At 42.2% G+C, this 20807-nt stretch overlaps 1 protein-coding gene across 1 annotated transcript in view; it reads left to right on the top strand.

Annotated features, from left to right (window-relative positions):
• T265_03876 (hypothetical protein) overlaps window positions 1-20807 on the top strand; it is a gene marked incomplete at both ends in the record, with an annotated part of 94204 nt that overhangs the window by 29591 nt on the left and 43806 nt on the right. Inside the window, 8 exons of the mRNA XM_009168468.1 lie at window positions 7-903; window positions 1852-2330; window positions 3806-4013; window positions 4659-4823; window positions 10929-11250; window positions 13242-13441; window positions 13871-14160; window positions 17554-17824. Of these exons, the coding sequence (XP_009166732.1) occupies window positions 7-903; window positions 1852-2330; window positions 3806-4013; window positions 4659-4823; window positions 10929-11250; window positions 13242-13441; window positions 13871-14160; window positions 17554-17824 (2832 nt within the window). The remainder of the gene's footprint in view (window positions 1-6; window positions 904-1851; window positions 2331-3805; window positions 4014-4658; window positions 4824-10928; window positions 11251-13241; window positions 13442-13870; window positions 14161-17553; window positions 17825-20807) is intronic.

Below are 20807 nucleotides of genomic sequence, written 5' to 3'. Positions count from 1 at the left end.
ACACAGGAAAGACGATACATTCTGTTTGATGGCGATGTGGATTCGCTTTGGGTCGAGAATATGAACTCAGTTATGGATGATAACCGTTTACTCACATTGGCGAATGGGGAACGAATTCGTCTCCAACAGCATTGTGCTTTGCTGTTTGAAGTTGGTGATTTACAATACGCTTCACCGGCTACCGTATCACGGTGTGGAATGGTTTACGTGGATCCAAAATACCTTGGTTACGAGCCTTTTTGGAAAAGATGGGTATGCGGACGAACAAACCCGACAGAACGCGATGCCTTGGGTGAACTGTATGACAAATACGTGACCCTTCTACTTAGTCGTATTGTTGAAGGCATTGCAGACGGAAGACAGGTGAAGAGGTTACGGCGAGTGGTGCCACTCACAGATCTGAATTTAGTAGTTCAGTTTTGTCATGTGCTTGGAAGTCTTCTAAAAACAGATGAATTTACTCCATTTGCAAACGTTGAAGCAACATTTTTGTTCTGCCTCTACTGTTGCTTTGGGGAGGCGTTGGTGGAAGAAGAACGTGAAACTTTTGACTCCTACACAAAATACCTCAGCAGTCTGCCTGGACCCGCAGAGCCAGAAACTCCAAGCCGACCTGCTCGAGCAGGTGAACTCCCTTGTGCTGAGAAGTCACTATTTGAGTACTATTATGACACGAGAAACGCTGTCTGGATCCCTTGGAAACAACTGATTCCAGCCTATGTGCACGACAAAAATAAGCGATTTTCTGAGATACTTGTGCCAACCAAAGAAACAGTTCGTATCAGTTGGTTACTGTCACAATCTTTACGAATTAACCGACCTCTCCTTCTCGTTGGACATACTGGCACGTCCAAGACAGCCACATGTCAACACTTCTTGCGTGAGCTCGATGAAGACAAATATGTGAGTTACCTACCTCAGAGTTATATTTCTCAGGCTACAACGCCCCCGCATAATACGGTGTTGGGCATGCGGTTTTTCTCACCAGCCTTGTATTCCTTACTGTGTTTCATGTTTTTAGGATCTTCGTTTTAATGATCCAGCTGGTTGGCTTTTCTACTAATGGGACGTTTAGGTGATGTAACTGTCTCGCCTTTAGATAATCGCCATCATCGTCATCAATAACACCTACAGTGGGAACACTGCCATACCAGCGAATCTATTTAGCTGAATAAAGCATTATATGAAAGAATAAAAGTTGAGGCAGGGAGGGAGGACGCAATACAATTTGGATAAAAGCTGACAGCCAATCCCACATCGTTCAATGTCTTCAGCCAGGTACAGAAAAGTTCACGTGGTCTCCATCCTTGGTGGCCTACTTTGTAGGCAATTCACAACCAACTCCACTTGTGTTAACAACTCTGATGGTGAACGCGTTAGCTAAACGATATGCAACTCGGTATTGCTAGATAACCAGGCTGGATTTAGTGCTTGTTCCATCTGCATTCACTGAGGAAAGTTGTAGTAAATCTGTTGACTTCATGTCCCCATTCTCTTGTTGGAAGTGGTCCTGCTATAGTTGGCGCGTAAACTGACGCAAATATGACGCACGTTCTGTCTGCTCATTTCTTTCCTGGACGAAAAAGCTTGAGGAGGGTCTTCGCGGTATCCTTTTCCTTCTAACAAAATTATGGATGGAACGAACCAGTTGCTTGAAAAAACCATCGGTGTGCGGTATGCACGATAAATTTGTATATCTCATGCTGCGATGAAATTCATCTCTGCTCACTACAAACCTGCCACGAAATTCATGTAACGAAGTTCATTTGTTTATGCAGTTCCTTCACTGTCGCATGGCGAATCCCTTGCTTAACTTATGTTTTGTCCCCCTAACGTCTCTATCAATACCAGCTGGTCCTTGCCGTCAACTTTTCCTCTCGAACAACCTCTTTGAATGTGCAACGTAACCTTGAGGCAAACGTCGAGAAACGGAGTAAGGACACGTACGGTCCGGTGGCAGGTAAACGTCTGCTCATATTTGTCGACGACCTAAACATGCCTCAAGTTGATCCCTATGGCACACAACAACCGATTGCTCTACTAAAATTGCTTGTGGAACGAAAAGGGGTTTATGATCGAGGGAAGGATTTAAACTGGAAACGGATGAACGACCTGGACTATGTAGCTTCTATGGGTAGCCCAGACGGTGGACGTAATGAAGTGGATCCTCGTTTCATCTCTCTTTTCTCCGTACTAAATGTTTCGCCACCCGCAGAAGACACTTTAACAAGGATATACGATTCCATATTAGCAGGTCACTTGGCTGAATTTGATGCTGATATCCGAAATGCATGCAAGAAGATCACGCAACTGACTCTGGAACTATTTAAGTAAGTTTTACGTAAGAGTGATGACTGACCAGTTAACGAAATTCGTCGGTCCCTTCCACCTCGACTTCAGTCTTTCGATAAAAATCCATTTTCATGCCATAGATTTATTGACCTTAGTAAAGGAAACTGAACTCACTAGTTCTTCGTGTGCAGCAGGAAGGAGTGACCAGATGCGTCCAGTCATATCTCGGAGAAATCGATACCCAAATGATGTCGAGGTCATCTGGAATGCGAGTATTACAAGGTGTTGCCGTAAGTAGACTGCATGGTCAACCAGGCATTTTGGATAGACAACTGAAGTTACCACAACATTGATTCGATGGTTGACTTGATACATATTTTTACTTCCAAAAGCGAACAGAATCAACTGGCTTCCAAATGGGATCTGCTGGTCAAACCACTAGGCATCTGCGCGTACATTGAGGACCACCAACGGCTTGCATGGCTTGCTGCATGCAAGTTGTTTGAGCCGATCTAGATCCAATAAATTAGGACCGGCGAGTGATTATGTAGTGACTACGTAGTGGCTATGTTGCAACTCATCAAATGGTCTAAAAATGCGGACACAACGAGGAACATCGGCATCACCTAGCTGTTTGTTATTGCGGTATTATCGGCCACTCCTCATTCAGCACAACACTAAGTAGATGCTCCCCAGGTCTGGCCAGTAACATATATTTAAGGGGTTATGATAATCCAGTGACATCCCCATCGTCTGCAAGGTTAATGGTGTCATGTTTAAGGTGACGCTTTCAGGCACGAGCAGCTTAGAAAATAGAACGCACTCACCTCGGTTCCAGGTTGTTTACTTTCAAGAGGTTGACTGCTGAGTACTCTGGTGAGCGATCGCACTAGACATTTTACATCATTTCTTGTGATTGGAGATAAACTTAGGAGAGTAAATCTGTTGCGAAATTTTCGCTTGCTCTGTAGCACCGCGTATCAATTCTACGCACGCCTCTTCAAGCTCCTCTGTTGAGTACTAGGTTCGCCTGTGACATAAAAAGCAAGCTGAATTACCAGGAAGCCATCCAACTGGAGGTATGTATTCCTCAGCTAACGCTGAGCTTCAGGTTTTGGACATCTGGTCTCAAACGACCTAGCAAAAGTGCCTGGATTCACATTAGACTGCTACTCGAAAGAAGTCGGTATACGAAAATCGGTCACTTAATTCGATCCAATGGATTTTTCTCAAACATCGCAGTCATGGATTAAAATCTAGTGAGACTGATCAGCCGACTGATTTATTTGAAAATTATCGTCCAACTTGACTTACAAATTTTGTGAGGGTCAATCATAGTTGAAAAAATTCTCCGTGTTGTCTCGCAGGTTGGTGAGCCCTGACAATTTGTCTTGGTCGTTTTTCGAAATAGAGCGACACGTATTTTACAGAAACAGACCGTTTTTTTGAGCACGCCTGTTTTCTTGTTTAATACCCTAAGAGTTTGGCAGTGATGGCCGACTATTTATTTCAGGTTTGTCACTGTTCAGTTGCCACCAACCCCAGCAAAGTTTCACTATGTTTTCAACATGCGGGATCTGGGCCGCATATACAGTGGTCTTTGTTTGATGACAGTGGATCGGTTCAACCGAGCTGAGCAGCTGGTTCGCTTGTGGGTGCACGAAGTTCATCGCGTGATAATGGATCGCCTTATCTGTGATGTTGACCAACAAGTGGTTCGAGTGAGTTTCATGGTTTTCTGAACCTTTAATTTTACTATCTTGATTTATTTGCTCGTAGGTAGTTCAAAATCTCCAGAATTCACACTAACATCACCACAACTTGAGCGGTCCCTCTTCCGTCCTGATGCAATTGTTCTGGACAATCCACACCAAAGAAGAGAAGGTAAATGAAAACGGGTGTGACAAGAGAAGCATTATAAATTATATTGAGTGAACTTGGGCAGCCAGGTCAAACTCTTAGTCGGAAGTTGATCCAGATGTGCTTGTGACAACAATACATTCCTAAATGAATATGACTAATTCAAAATCCGCTTAGTGAGGGATTTTTCGACACTGAGAACGAAGCTGTGTCTGTAATGGCGGGGTTCAATGAACTAGCGAGCATCGCTGTATTCCTAATGAAGTTCAGTTTGTGTGCAACTTACACTTCCCGAATTCCACCCAAAACTCGTTCATGATATTTTTTCAATCAAAGCCTATCGTGTAGGTATTCTGCCGATAAATTGGAGGATAGTGTAAGAATTCGATTTGTTGATTCGAAACCGGTGATTACCGGTGCCCAGACAGTCTTTTCTTTTCGAAAGTTGAAAACTTCTTTATTACTCTGCGAATTTATCTTACACTGCTGTTCCGTTTTTATTACAGGGTTGCATTTCAGATCTGCTGAAAGAGCACTTTAGTGACTGCTTTGAGTACGCCACCAAAGAGCCACTTTTGTTCGGTGATTATCAGAATGCACTTGACGATAGTGAAGTTAGACTGTATGAAGACTTGGTGGACTATGAGAATTGTCGAGAGATATGTCAGCAGGTAAGTTCATTTTCAGTCAAGTGTATATGCACTGCAATTAATGGTGTCATCCTATTTTCAGCCTCGATATTCAGTATCCCTTAACAACTCAGTTAAACTAACTAATAATTTTACATACAACCACAGGACATAAAATGTCGGTTGCATCAATTTATGTGGGAACTTTGTGTGAGAAATTCACAGCTCAACTGAACTCCAGCACATGAACGTGCTAGCAGTTCTCACTCACTCCTAATCATGAAATGAAAGAGAAATTCTAAAGTCATAACAGCGCGATCAGAAAGGTGGATACCAAAAATCAGTGAAAGAAATTATTAAATCTGGAAGTCTGCTTTACGAAAATGATTCACACACAAAATAGCGGTGTCCTGTTTTTCCTTACTGCTATTTAGTCTCAACTGTCCTCTGAAAGTCGTGCTGTGAAGTCACCTCAACCGTAAGTGGTGAAGAGTTTCCCGGAATTTTCGCTCTCATACATTGAAGCGGTTACCTACAAATGTACTTTGATGATAATCTCGATCTTGAACCATTCATAATCCTGAGGAGAAAAGCTTGATATGAAACAGAGCTGCAAAATTATTTTACTAGTGGTGAAAGTATGTGGGCCCCAATCAAGGGGAAGAAAACAGTTTGAATGCAGGTTGTTTATGGCAGAACTATAGAAAATCAGAGCCTCGCAACAGTATCCGATAATTTTCGAGGTGGATTAGCCGTTGCATTGTTGCTTTCTCAGAAGTAGACCGAATGGAGAGACGCACTTATTTCAAGTTGTTCTATGGATGGTCTGCTTGATCATCATTATCATCACTATCAGCTGTAAGAACCGCGTACTTGTCGTACAGTGGTTGTAGCTGCCACAGTTGCGTTCGATGATTTTGGGAGGTTGGGTAAATGGCTGCGCATTGGAGACGGGAGGTGATAACTTGGTGCGTAAATAGGGAACAGTCGGTGGACTGTCAAATGGGGGATTAGGGAGAGAGCTGTGCATTAAAGGCAATAGCTTGGATGCGCCAGCGCCACTGAGGGAGCAACTGAGCTATGTCTGGCAATGTCTCTAACCATTGATGTGGCCCGTCTTGGGGTCCCCATTTCAGGAAGACAGCAATAAACACCGAAGCTGAGTTTGATGATAATGTCTTTTATAATTCGCCACCAAGTCAGTGTTTGACTGCCTCCGGCTCTCTTCCACCTCCCACATGGTTGTGCAAAAAGAACACTTCGAAGTTGTTTGGTAGTAGTATAAAGGTATCACCCAAGTACGGTCGATGAGAGTGCATACATCTAATCGTCCAAGATCCTGTTAATCCGTAAACGTGGCGATTCATGGGGAAGCAAGAAGGGACTCTTTGTCAACGCAATTGATTTGTCGGTACAATGTGAAGTTAAATTAGAGTGTTACATTGGAAGTACACCATAAAATTATTTCCCTTAAAGAGGCAATTCAGGATGACAGAGTCATATCTTATGAGATGGTGTAATCAATGGCGAAATTTGTGGCTCACATGAGTGGGACATTGGTGAAAAGTGATTCTGGTCGAAAAAAGATATAGGTTCGTAAGAAATATACAAGTGAGAGAGCTGTTAAAGGCAATAGCTTGGATGCGCCAGCGCCACTGAGGGAGCAACTGAGCTATGTCTGGCAATGTCTCTAACCATTGATGTGGCCCGTCTTGGGGTCCCCATTTCAGGAAGACAGCAATAAACACCGAAGCTGAGTTTCATGATAATGTCTTTTATAATTCGCCACCAAGTCAGTGTTTGACTGCCTCCGGCTCTCTTCCACCTCCCACATGGTTGTGCAAAAAGAACACTTCGAAGTTGTTTGGTAGTAGTATAAAGGTATCACCCAAGTACGGTCGATGAGAGTGCATACATCTAATCGTCCAAGATCCTGTTAATCCGTAAACGTGGCGATTCATGGGGAAGCAAGAAGGGACTCTTTGTCAACGCAATTGATTTGTCGGTACAATGTGAAGTTAAATTAGAGTGTTACATTGGAAGTACACCATAAAATTATTTCCCTTAAAGAGGCAATTCAGGATGACAGAGTCATATCTTATGAGATGGTGTAATCAATGGCGAAATTTGTGGCTCACATGAGTGGGACATTGGTGAAAAGTGATTCTGGTCGAAAAAAGATATAGGTTCGTAAGAAATATACAAGTGTTTTACTAGCTGTAGAAACTGAAAATTTTCATGTTTACGTTGACACACGGATCGTTAACTCCCGACGAGCCATTGAATAGTTGTGTGATGTGGGAATTACACACATCCAGAACGGGTCTGAATGGGACATCTTTCTAATGAACCTTAGACCATAAAATTTTGGGATGATATTGCTGACAGATCTGGAACTTTCTTCAACTCTTACGCAACTACTTGGGTCTGGTCTTTTTTCCTTTTTCTGTTTGCTAAATTTCGAAATGCAACTCAAGATCTGTGTGATCTTTCTAAGGTGTTTGCTCATTTTTCAGGCTTGGTTAATAGCACATCTAGATGTCTCTTAGTGAGGGGAGTTTTATGGACCACCACGGAGTGATTATACCAATAGCTTCGACTGAACTGATTTGACTTGAAGCGGTCTGCAGTCTGAAGCGTTCTCCAAGTATGATCAAAGAGGTTCACAAATCGCACTTCGAACACTAACCTATGATCCCTATGACATAGAAGGGAGAATTTCGGTCCTAGCGACAAAATCTTTAGCAGCGCTCTTTCCAGAACAATGCTGGGACAGTCTTGTAGGAAACTTTCTGGTTTGTCTGGTATAAGGCTCGTCGCTTTACTCACTCAGGTTTTTTGCCTTGGACGTTTTAGTGTCAGCCTGTCTTGCAGTAATATTTTTAACTTTAGATATATGGGTGTTGTTTACACCATTATTTACCACTATTTTAACCATCGGTTTTGTGCTGAAGAGAGATCCCGGAGAGTTCATTGTGCTTCACTGTCCTCCTGATGATTCTTCGGTAGTTGTCTTTCTCTAACAGTTTTCAGTTCTTTTAAAAACGGTATATTTGGAATGTAAATGATTACGTTTTGGGTGTTTTCAGAAATTTTGACCGTTGAGCAAAATAAACTTCATTTTCTATTATTATTATTATATTATTATTATCCATGCATTTTCAATAGTCCAGCAAGTGATTGAACAGGTGGCTGTTGATCTGTTCGCTGAACTTGCGAAATGACTTAGCGAACAGAACGATAGCCACCTGAACACTTACAAGAGCTACCAATATTCCGACAGGCCTTTCCGTTTACAGTCCAGTTTTAGACGCAGGTTATAAAAGTTCACCTTCACAGTGGCTTGGGGCAGCGTCGCAACATTGTCCAAGTCTTAGTCCGATGATACATAGTATCTGCCCAACCAGCCATTATATCTTCAGACTCACTAAGCGTTTGACTGGTTTTGTGCTCTGTATGCATGAGAGATATTATGTTTTCAGTGCTTCAAAAATTTTCCACGACAGCGTCATTCTGAGTAGGATGGGATATACTAACCGTTTCTTTTTGTTTTGAAAAGTTTGGTACCCGAGTTGCAAAGCTCTTCTCAGATAAGTAAATCTGACGGCTTCTGCAGCGTCTTGGCAACACAAGGTTGACAGCTCACCTGATAAGTCCGAAGGAGAGCGAAACCGGTCTTGGGCCGTCGGAGTTTTTAGTAACCTTGTGAGTAGTGTGTCACGTCTATAAAAATCGGGTTTACTTTTCGTGGACAAGTGAACACATAAATTCCAGCACATTACAACACAAATGTGTTATTTTTAAAGAACTAGTATTGTCTCTGTTTTTTAGATCCACTGCTTTTTGTTAAAAACATGCTGAAATATTCCTTTATACTCGTTACTATAACTGTGGTGCTGTAGAACTGGATATTTGCCAGGCCAGCCACATTAATCTTCTGTTATATTGACTGATTCAACAGCTGCTTAATTCTGGACCTGACTGGCAATAGCGTAATCGCAGGAAGAAGAGACTTCTTTAGAGCCGTTCGCATTATAGGTAGCACCAGAGTGTGGTGAATATTTTATCCAGCACAGCGAGTCGCTCATATTGTGAGAGCCTGCTGTCATACGCCTATATAATCCACTTCCGCCCATCCAGTATGTCTACTTTGATGTGACTTGTCACGGTAAATCCGACTCAAGACTACCTTCGATTATCCCATGAGATTCTAGACTATTAGAATGCATACTTAGCTTTCTGTAGTCCTCCTTTATTATCCAGACGAGCCTTTCTTAGTGCAGCCACATCGATGAGATAGGGTTCAATTTCCTGGCCACAGTGGCTGCGCTTTCCTGGTTTGTCGCCTCCATCTTTGTCAAATGGTTTCAAATTTTAGGAGTACGATTCGAATTAGGAGCGTCTCTGATGTTCTTCGTTTGACGTGTAAGCGGTAAGTTGGTTATCAGTTCTCTTTCCTTGAGGCATTATGGCCTTCCTGACAGTGAGATGGTAGCCTTGCCTGAGGAAAAAGGGAGCAAAGCATGATAATCTGACTCCCAATACTGTTGTACAAAGCAGCCACGCTTTGGGCTACACCATACTCTTGGGTTTCAAAAGCATTTTGACCGTAATAAGTAATGCACTGGTGGCCACGACCAGCTGTGTAGTAAGCGGAGTGTGCAGTCTTTAGGACAGATCTTTAGTGGTCCGTCTTTTCAAGAAGGAATGCGACATTATTTCTCTCATAAATTTGAAAATGGTGGTCACATCGGTTAAGATATTTCCTTGCCATTCTTTCGCGGTCCACTGTAAGAATTTACATCACGGCTGTTTTGCGTCACAACTCCCCAACGAAAAAAACTCGCTGTGTTTCCCAACCTCTCTTCTTTATCCTTCTTTATAAGCCTTCAAACAGGAACTGTAGCGTACAGGGTCCCTGCAGCACTGAAGTCTGACAATCATGATGAAATGACAGCTTTGGTAGAAAATACAATTAACAAGACTAGACAACGAAAATTCAAATGAGTATTTCAAGACGCCATATCCAACTTGGAAAATGCGTAGATGATTCACAGTATGGGCTTAGCTGTATTCGATTGCTGAATTACGTTTCAGCTAGCATTAGTGATGTACGAAGATGTATAATGACGTACAAAGATGCCCGTTTGCTTGCAGAACATAGTCTAGCGAACGAGCACATTCCCGATTATTTTGAAGTTTTGGTGCTTTATGCGGTTAATACATTATGAGTCAGTTTCAGTTTTTACTACTCCAAGACAAAGTTATAGGTTAAAGCATGTTTTTACTAAATCCTGGTCTAAGCTTATAGAGTTTAAAGGATTTCCTCCAATTCCTCTCACCTCTCCATCCCCCTCATTAATATAGCAGTGCTGTACAATTATTTGTTGGCAAAATTATTACGGTTTCTTCCGTTAAACGCATGTGTCCCAGGTACTATACTCGATTTGGTTAATGCCTGGCAAATAACTGCTCATGCAAAGTCATCAAAATGACATAGAAATTAGAATCATATCTGAGGACAAGATGGCTCCAACCACTCTTTACGTAACCGTTCTGAGTTTAGCGTGACCTAGTATTGGGATCACACATTTGGACGATGCTTGTATTTTCATAATAAACCGAAAACTGATGGTCTTCGCATTGAAGTTACAACAAAATTTCGACTGACGACCTTAAACAGGACTTTCTTTATCGATACCTTAGCAAAGCAGCAATGCGGTTGTTTTATATATCCAGCGAAGTTGTTTGATGTAACCTTTCCTTCACAGACTATTCAACATCGTCAAAAAATGTCCCGAGATTCCCAACCTACAAATTACTTCTACGCTTGATTTCTACCAACGAAACAGACATCACTTAGTTTAAAAGTTGAAATATATCTTACATCGTCACTGAAAGTTTGCCGTTTTTGAACAGAACTGCGTGGAATGAATAAACGAAATCTCTTATTTGCACTCCGACATCAGTTAGTTTGTTTTGATTTGTTCTTAGTGAGAAAGTATATCTCTTAATGAGGATGTGTGAGCTGTTGAGTTGTTCGGATGAGTCTATATCAACATCCTTGTTCCAAGTTTACCTGAGAGTTCATTGTTGCTACAGTTAATCCTTCCGCTTATACTGCATTCTGCTACCCCTGAATTACAGATCCTTGAAGGATATAATGAAGCAGTGGGTAAGTTACCCATGGTGTTATTTGACGACGCAATCAGTCACCTAACACGAATCGAGCGTGTGATTCGCATGGATGACGGACATCTGCTTCTGGTCGGAGTGGGCGGGTCTGGTAAGCAAAGTCTCGCGCGACTTGCAGGTTTCGCTGCCGGTTATGATCATTTTGAAATTCAATTGTGTCGTGGCTATGGTGAGCGGGAATTTCGGGAGGAACTAAAAGTACTATTTCAGCGTCTCGGAATGGAAAACAAACGAACGGTTTTCATGTTCACTGATCAACATGTGGTCGAAGAAGGTAAGTATTCTAGAGAATGTTGCACAGTTTTTTGCTGCAGAACCTTTGTCTTTTTGTTCCCGTTGCTCCAGGTAGGTTGTATTAAATGGATCATGCAAACCTGTAGGCTTCTGTGGCTTCTGTGAGCCATACCCAAGAATCAGACTTATATGCGGTATCGCCAATAAGCCTTGGTGAAACGAAAAACTGAATTCTTTTAATTCCAATAAGCCTTGTGAAAAAAAAAAACTAATTCTTTTAATTCCTGACAATAGTGGTTCACGTACATTCCATCTGCATCAAAATTGGTCCCTCCGTCAGAAAACTCCTTAAAGAGGGAAATCTGTGGAATTTCACGCTCGAATCAGCTCATTAGGACACGGGCCAAGATGCAAAATGGAACCGCAAGAAGCATACTGTAGTTATTATCGTACATTGGAGAAACCTTGAACTGGAGATGTCCTGTTGCCTAAATGAGCCCAGGTGTCCATGACCGCTCTCGGGCTACAGACTCATTAAAAACGACACCACAACAAACAGTTCAGCGCATATAGATCTACTTAGCTATTTTCTGACCAGTGTCAGAAAATAGCTAAGTGGTGTGGTCTGAAACGACTGCAGTTACTTACAGTATTGTCGTGAATTTTATCGGCCTTCTTGTACTAACTTAGTGGGCTTTGGAATAAGCAGCATATTTGAGTCCAATTACTGCATAATTTCGAGTCGTGTCGAGCGGCTGAACTCATATACTTGGGGTCATGTTGTACAAAACTGAACATAAACTGTTCAAAGCTGAGTGTATCCGACTGCGTTAATGAACGTCCAAGCATAAGCTGGGTTAAAATATATTGGAACCATTACCTGCTCCGGTCGTGAGCGTATTCATTCCGTTTGAGAGCCATAATCAAACATCCATTATTTTGGAAGCTGACTTCTACCGAACGTTTCCCGCCAGGTCGTTTTCATGAACACGGGCTCATCATGACTATTTTGACGATAAACCCGATATGTGTGACAGATATATGTCGAGAGCTTGAGTGGTACCACAGTTGCAACAAAGACAGTGTTGAACATCAAAGGTGTCGGTAACTAATCGTCACTTTGCAGCATATCTGGTGGTTAAAATAAGGGAAAGCAGTTCAAGTTCGACTCCGAATTAGGAAACCCGGAAACCTGTATAGCTGTTCGTGAGCAATATCCAAGTCACCTCTGGCTAGAGTTTGTTAGTTGGTCTAGGAGCCACCGAGCGACTGGGTTGATCGGCTCGTGCCAGATGTCACAGCAGACTCAGTGCTCTTACGAATGCTAAGACCAAGTCACCCTGGCTAGAGTTTGTTAGTTGGTCTAGGAGCCACCGAGCGACTGGGTTGATCGGCTCGTGCCAGATGTCACAGCAGACTCAGTGCTCTTACGAATGCTAAGAGTACCGGATTCGACAATCATACTGTAACCCTTTTAGCTGTAGTCAAGCGATGCTTTTAGGTTGATACTGACACTCGGTAGGCACTCGGTAGATGATGCGAAGCGACCCACATGGATTGTTCACGTCCCTATAGATCTAAATTCGGACTGTGCAAGATTGCTAAAAAGCACCTCGGAATCAAATGCTTTTACGTAAGATTCAGTAATATGTCTCAATGACTTCCAAAAATAAGAGTAAATTACGGTGCGTAAGTGGGCACGACAATCTAAAGAACATCACACTTCCTTAATGGAAAGTATCTTGCTTCGGGATTTCCGACTGTTAGCAGACTCCACATCATTCGAGTAAGAATGATGAGAGAATAGTGAGTCTTCCACCATACCACTAATCAATGATCAACATTTGCCGGTATCTGTGCTCATAAAATGAGGTATTCAATGTCGCTGATGTACGAGAATGATATGCTATCGTTCACACTTGATGGGAACGCACCACACAGAAATTAGCTTGGCCAACCTGTGACATTGAGATGGAGTAAGCGAACCTTGGGTTTATGGAATTCCCCATTTTTATTTCCTCCTTGGTTCAGGTTTTCTTGAATTGATCAACAACATCCTTACGACTGGGCTAGTACCAGCTCTGTTCGCTGACGATGAGCGAGATTCGATCATCAACGAGTTGAGGGAAGAAGCTGTGGCTTCCGGATATACCAGTGCTCGCGAATCGGTTTGGCAATACTTTGTTCGCAAAGCAGCAAGAAACCTACACGTAGTTTTGTGTATGAGTCCAGTAAGTTACACGACGGAAGGTTATACTCATATCTCTTCAGTATATTCATAGCTGAGATCCCCAATCTCACCCTAGAGTGTTCCATGGGCTTGTTGAAAATATTTTGCTTTGGGATGATGTTCGAGTCATATTCCTATGAACAACAAAGCTTCAATAATACTTCGTTTATTTGATTTGATTAAAAGCCACCTGATTGATAAGAAGCAGCTCCGGATCATTGCAAATACGAAAACAATGAAAGATTTGTCGATATTGTATTTTTATTGGACGCTTGAATTAATGCAAAAATTGACCAAACTAGGAGGCGTTAGCAGAGAACAATAAATCAACAAACCCACTTGAACTAGGAAGCTCCCCGAACCTCACTGATCAATCACCAGTTTGGATTCCAACAGTGTCTATCCTTAAATATAATTATACTGTCTTCAGGTGGGTGATACTCTGCGCACGCGATGTCGTAACTTCCCTGGTGTGGTGAACAATACCACAATCGATTGGTTCTTCCCGTGGCCAGAGCAAGCACTTTATGCTGTGGTTCGTGCGTTCATCTCGTCGGACTACACTTTGGTGACACAGAAGTATCGAGAAGCGGTCATTGATCATGTGGTTACCACGCATCTCAGTGTGCACAAATACACAGAAGAATTTGCCCAAACGCTGAGAAGGAACAATTTTGTGACTCCGAAACATTATTTGGACTATATCAACACGTACAAAAGGTAAACCTACAGTCGTTCCTTTGAAAATTTAGTGATACGATTAGAACAAGCTCATTAGAAGACTGAAGATACCTCGTGGAGACTGCCTCGTAGGGGAGGAATCAGTTACATTACGTAAGAGGACGCCTCAATTTGTGCGAAATCGGCTGTAAAGAAGAAAGCAACTATTCAACCATGATCTATAACCCATTTAACTCTGTCTACCTCAGTCAAACAAGCTCATCCTGTATACAGAAAAAACATGTTTTTCGTGCCTAAAAGTAAGAATATTTTACCGCTAGATGTTTTCCTTTGGACTGGAATTAGATGCTCGGCAACTTTATGAACCATCACAACTAGACCGGGGGGCGTTTAAACTTTGTTACCAGCGTGCGAAAAAGTTTGTCAATGGATCAGCTAAGGAATTACTCCATTCTATTCTGTATAGAAGCGACAGAAATTGTTGTGTGCCTTCTAAATTATGTAACCGATGCGTTAGTTGGTGCATCCAACATGACAACAAAGTTCTATGAAGAAAGCGACTGGCTTCTCACTCTCTTTGGTCTCACTTCGGATGCTATCGAAATTCTGTGACAGATCGGTAATAATTGCATGGAAATTTTGTGAGCTTGAAATAGTACTTTTTAAAACAAAATGGTTGTTTGCTGGTAGTGTGAGGCGACTCGGAAACTAAGTGATGTGGCTTCCGGGACCGATTCAATCGAAGTGCTGGAGTTGATCAGACGCTCATAGTCGAAAGGTCAAGTGTTCCAGCTAGTAGCTTGGAGGTCAAGGATTCGACACCGTCTGAGGTTCTGTGAGCTGCATACTGTTTATGATTCTCAATAAAGACAATACAACTGTGCAGCGCCCCCTGGATTTTAGAATCAACTGGTTTCACCTACGGAACAAAATCTCAACTGAAGATAACCGATGTCTCTGGGCTAGGTTCGCGCAGTTCATTTGTGTTGTTGTCTCAATCGACCGCTAACTGGACGCCTGGAGATAATCTAAAATAGACATTTATCCCAAGGCGAACACTGGCGTCGGTGACCGGAGGTACTTGGAAGTATATCCAGCTTAGTGATTACAAAGTGGAACTACCACCTACAGTATAGTGCCAATATGTTCTGGCCTTGAATTCATTTACTTGGACCTTATTTACGTCTTCGACTTATCTAATGGATCCATGAGCTGCACTTTCTAATTACGTGTGAAGAAGTCTGGATGCTTTACGCTGGTTAGTTGCTTATATATGTATGCTGTTAGTCAATTTCATCCGGTTTCTTTGCCATTATACCACACTTAGCATAGTACTGTTGAATAGACTTGCTTATGGAACAGGTTAGCCCACTGCACCTTGATGGCAACGAGAATCATCGAAATGATAGTTCATAAACAAAGACGGACTAACTGTGTGGTGCTCATGACACTTATTCATTGAAACCACCTGGGTTAACATCTCATTTTCAGAAGGATTTGCTTAGGATATTGGTTCTGCAAGTGAAAAATATCCCAGGTTACAAAACAAAATGAGCCGTTTTTTATTGCATTTCGTAGACCGTGGTCATGCGACAAGGTTCTTTCAAGTTGATGTACATACTACTTTCTGAGCACATTTCTGCACTTTTTCTGTACATTTTCCATCAAAAGTATCTCAGTCTTTCCTTGAGCACTTGTCAAGTTGAGGGTGCTCAGTTGATATTCATTCCTCACACTCTCGTCACATTAGCAGTCACAATTTTTGTGCAGTGGTCAAATAAGGCAGGCCATCATGTTGATTCTTAGCTTTAGGCCTTGAATGAGAACGGCCTTTCTTCATAGTATCATACACTAGACAATGTTTGACAGGTAATAGTTTTATGTTGTTTTTAGTACGGTAGTTAATCTTTGGAAAGGCTGAAGTTATTCACAAATACTATATAGCACGTGAACCTATCTTTAAAAGTTTCATGCTTTTATTCCGGGGGGAGAGAAACAAGCAAGCGGGGTTAGAATCAATTTTTGGCAAAAAGGCTGTCGTGGGCTGCCGAAGGGTCTTGGCAACCTTGTGGGCGGATACATTTGTGAAAACTGTAGGAACTTTAGTTTGTCCACCGACGATAGTGTTTGACTGGCGCCAGTGTGATCCCTAAAATGCTCTAGATCAGGGACATGGCCTCTACACACTAACCCCCTCCTAAATTGTGCGTGGTGGATGGCGGATTGGGGACACTAAGTTACGCCGGTCGGTTTTGGGGAAGAAGCAGCTCCATCGATCAATCTGATTTGGAGGACCACCTACCCTACACTGCTCTTTTTACCCGGCAACGTGCTTGGTGGACCTGACTGGGAGATGAACAGTCTCGGTCAGGAAAATGAAGTATAGAAGGCTTCAGCATTAAACTCCATGGGGTCGGCAACTAACGCCTTCCTAGATAGGCACTTCGGGACCTGACACATCAGTGGTTAAGCTTCAGCTTTACTTGTCGAATTTTTTACTTAATTAAATAACTAACAGAATTCAACAGCAGGGAAACGATTAGTGCATAGTATCCAGTGTCTTCCCGTTTTACGGTGAAAGCAAGTTGAACAGCTAAAACGAACTCGGTTTTGTCATATAGTTCATAAGTGGACTAAGTAAATAGGCAGGAAATTCAACAGGAATTTGGCCAGCAATGTTCATTGTGGGTTATTCAGGCAAAGTGAAAAAGTACTGACCTGAATCTACTGGTCATCAGAACTCTAAGAAAAATCGACAAATAGCTCTCTCACTTGTGCTAATGACCGCAGAAGCTGCGGCTGGAAACGAGCACTTGAATCTTTGGGTCAATGGTTGCCAATTTTACTTTGATTAGTCATAGAATGTTTGAAACTGTCAAACTCAGCTAGCTGTCAAGATCAGCCAGCGATTCAACCACCAGATTTCGGTTTCGTTGAGTCTTTTTAGGTGACACTAATGAGATCGGCTATGTAATCTGTTGCTTCACAGCTTCATGCTCTAACTTTTGGACCAGGTATCTACCGATGAACCTGATATGAAGCGAAATTTTTGTGCGGCAAGTTGTTGACTAATCTGGGAAATCCTAACTACTTGTTAGTAGTCAGAAAGCTTCTTCTGGTTGGAAATCACTCCCACAGAAAGCTCTAAAGCTTACCAAACCACGGGCGTTTAACTTTATCCAATGGATAAGATAACCGTGTGATCGGATGCCAAAAAACATGGCTATGGCTACATAAATAAACTTGGACTAATTAGCTGTATCACTTTTAGTTTTTTCACAACTCAGATATAATATCCACGGGATTCCTAAGCCTTTCTGAACACAACGTAGGTTATTTCATTGAACGCTCGCTGTTTGGTAGGTTTGGTGATTACAACCAAGTGAAACTAATATTTACCGGGTCATAAAATGGCTTCCTTTGCTTTTTCAGGACTCTTGAGGAGCGCGACAGCTACACAAATGCTCAAATCATTCGTTTGGAGAGTGGTCTGCAAAAATTAACTGAAGCATCTTTGCAGTTAGTAGATCTGAATAAAAAACTGGCTGTGCAGCGCGTAGCCGTATTGGAGAAGACGAAGGCTTGTCAGGCGCTTCTCGGCGAAATAACCAGCAGTAGTCAGATGGCCACCGAAAAGAAACAGTTGGCGGTGATTAAATCAAAGGAAGTAGAAATTCAGTCAAAAGAAATTGCCGTAGAGAAAGTGAGTTTCCCAATTATTAGAAATAAGAAAGCGGTTCCGATTCCTCATGATAGCAGCTGGTCACGATTCAAAATATATGCGTCTCGCATTAAAATGCCAGAACTCATCCCTTCTCAAACAAAAATCCATAGTTGTAGACGTAGTATGTTTACGTATTCTAGCTAACCAAACACTGTATCAACACTGTATCCAAATTTGATTTTAATTTTTGAAAAGTTCCTAAACCATCGAAAGGAAAACTCTTGCTTTAAGCTTGCTTCACGAAGTGGCATATTTATTGCATTCTTTGGTGGGTTATATAACGGCTCACAAAAACAAAATATTAGTACTGATTAGAACAGGCCGAATGATACTGAGCCAAACCCCGCGTATATTAAACAAAACATTTCTAGGTTACTTATAGGTCGAGCAGGCGAAGAGCACACCTATCTTCTTCTGCCAACATACAAGAAATTCAACTGAGCGCAAGTTAACCCATTTAGCAAGTGAGTGCGGAAAAAACCACTACACCAATGTAGCGATTGTATAACAACATGTACCAATAACAAATAAATGCTGGTGTTGCCGCACAAAGACTACAGTGTTCTTTGACAGGTTGCCGACGCAATTTATCACCGAACGAAAGGACAGACTGTAAGAAAATTCTTCACTTACAGTTTCGGATGGCGCGCTTGACTGCACACCGCTTTCTGGACGAAGTCGACTAAAAGCTATCATGAAACGGCGTCCCTAGCAGATACGAACGCCTATATTTTATCATGAATCGTGTAGTCATTGTGTGTCAGCTGTAGACTTATGGTTATTCACTAACTTCGTGCATCGTGCAACCAGATATATTCACTAGCAGCTCTGATCACAGTTTTGAACTCCGTTCATCACTAGGTTTTCACCGAGTCTGTGGTAAAGTTCGATTACTTCATGCCCTGTGAAAGTGGGAATTAGACGCATACCTAGTGACTATTGAAAATCGTCAGCCACAGACAGCAATATTACAGGCAACTGTCCATTACAATTACGTGAAAAGTGTGTTACAACTCAACATATTCAACGTTAGTGGGGCATTCCAGGAAGAGGCTGTTGCCGACACCAATGAATTAAAGTGTGGTGGTGATGTGGAACATTGAACGAAGACTAAATGCAGTCTTAAGTAAAGTTGAATAGGGTTATATTTGTAATGTACTACTCATAAGGTTGCTGAAAATCTATCGACAGCCCACGACCGGTTTCGCCCTTCTTGGAGCTCATCAGGTAGGCGCAGTCCCCGGGTTTCCGCCAACCTTATGTTCTACTTGGAACTACTCACCTGCTACTCCTGCTACTCACCTGGAACCCAGCTGAATCTCTCGAAAGAACCAAATTAGTTTGCAGATTAGTGTGTATTCGCCAATTTCGTGCAATTTGGTTTCAGGTAGAACATAAGGTTGGCGGAAACCCGGGGACTGCGCCTACTTGATGAGCCCCAAGAAGGGCGAAACCGGTCATGGGCTGTCGATGGATTTTCAGCAACCTTATGAGTAGTACATTACAAATATACATGTATCGCGATATTTCAAATATCGTAGCGACTGAAACATGAGGCGGCCTGATGCAGCACATTCAGTTGCCTGAGAACATCATAAACGAGAGATTCAGCTGGGTTCCAGGTGAGTCTCTCGAAAGAACCAAATTAGTTTGTAGTTGAATAGGGTTACTTTTATGAGCTTGTATGCATGGTGGGATTGATGGAACTGGAGATTCATAGGACTCCTTTATAGGCAGCAGCATGTCGATAATCCTATGCCAAATGTTCAATATATGGCCCACTCCAAATTTTCGTGCAAAATAGATTCGGTTTGCCTTGTTTTGATGCAGGTGCTACGAAACGATTTCTCGAAGATAACCCACTCCCGCTTTCACCCAGGCTGAGGTAAACATAGCCCCGAAATCTGAGAAAATAACTCTATGACTTGAAAAGCAAGTTAAGTTAATAGTTATCTTAATAATAGTTATTATTAGTTATCTCAAGCACTGACGTCCCGAGAACCGCGATCACTTGATGAGCATCACACTGAGTGAAAGCTACAACAGATGATCGGCAGTCAACTTTATGAGAATAATGAAAGTTGTATAAACTAACTCGACGACTTTTTGGCATCGAAAACTAACCTGCCGGTGAAAGCTGGTTGATTCACTGAACGACTGTGAATATTAGGAAAGCCGCAAGCGCTTTGCACAAAGCTAACTGCAAGACCCTGAAGCCAGTATAATTTTGAAGGATTATCATTAGCTGGTCTGAACATGGTGATAAAGCCAACAATACAAACTTCAGTTCTTTTGAGTGAAGATATTGGCGTCGTCCGTCAAAGCCCTCAAGTTTCAGAGGGAGACAACGAGTCTCACAAGTGGATTACCACAGCAATTGTTCCTATTGGATACCACGCCACTCAAATGGGGATTGGTGAAAACCTACTCAAACGGCACTGGGTACAATTCGATTATCTTGCACAAATTTGTAGATTATCCTTTATAACTGCGTAAGGAGCAAGCCAGTGATAGAAGAGAGTTTGGATCACTTTATGGAGTCACGCTGGAACTATCTGATTGTAGGTCATCGTCCCCTGGATACTTTGAACATGACTGGCTTCCCGTCTTACTTTGTCGTTGAAAAAATGCAGGGCTTACGTTATTGGCTAGGCTGCCGGTGATAAACATTTTCAGAAGGCGGTAGCCTTTTACGAGGTCTCCTGGTAGGTGGTCAAATTGCAAGATCACAATGTTGTCTGATGGGCTAAGGAGCTCCGTGAGATAGTGGGAAAAACCTTGAACTTGTAGATTCCTAATGCCACACGTGGGAGTTTTGAGGAGTTCTTGATGTTTTCACAGGGATACTTACTCAACTTATTTTAACCAATGATGACTGTCTCCTGAATCACAGCGATCCCATTTCAATGACTTCCAAGTTGCAATGGTCAGCGGTCAGTCTCGAATATATGATACCTGATAT

This window comes from Opisthorchis viverrini (genome assembly GCF_000715545.1).
Source record: "Opisthorchis viverrini unplaced genomic scaffold opera_v5_59, whole genome shotgun sequence".
Lineage (NCBI taxonomy): Eukaryota > Metazoa > Platyhelminthes > Trematoda > Opisthorchiida > Opisthorchiidae > Opisthorchis > Opisthorchis viverrini.
This window is presented reverse-complemented; position numbering and strand designations above follow the sequence as displayed.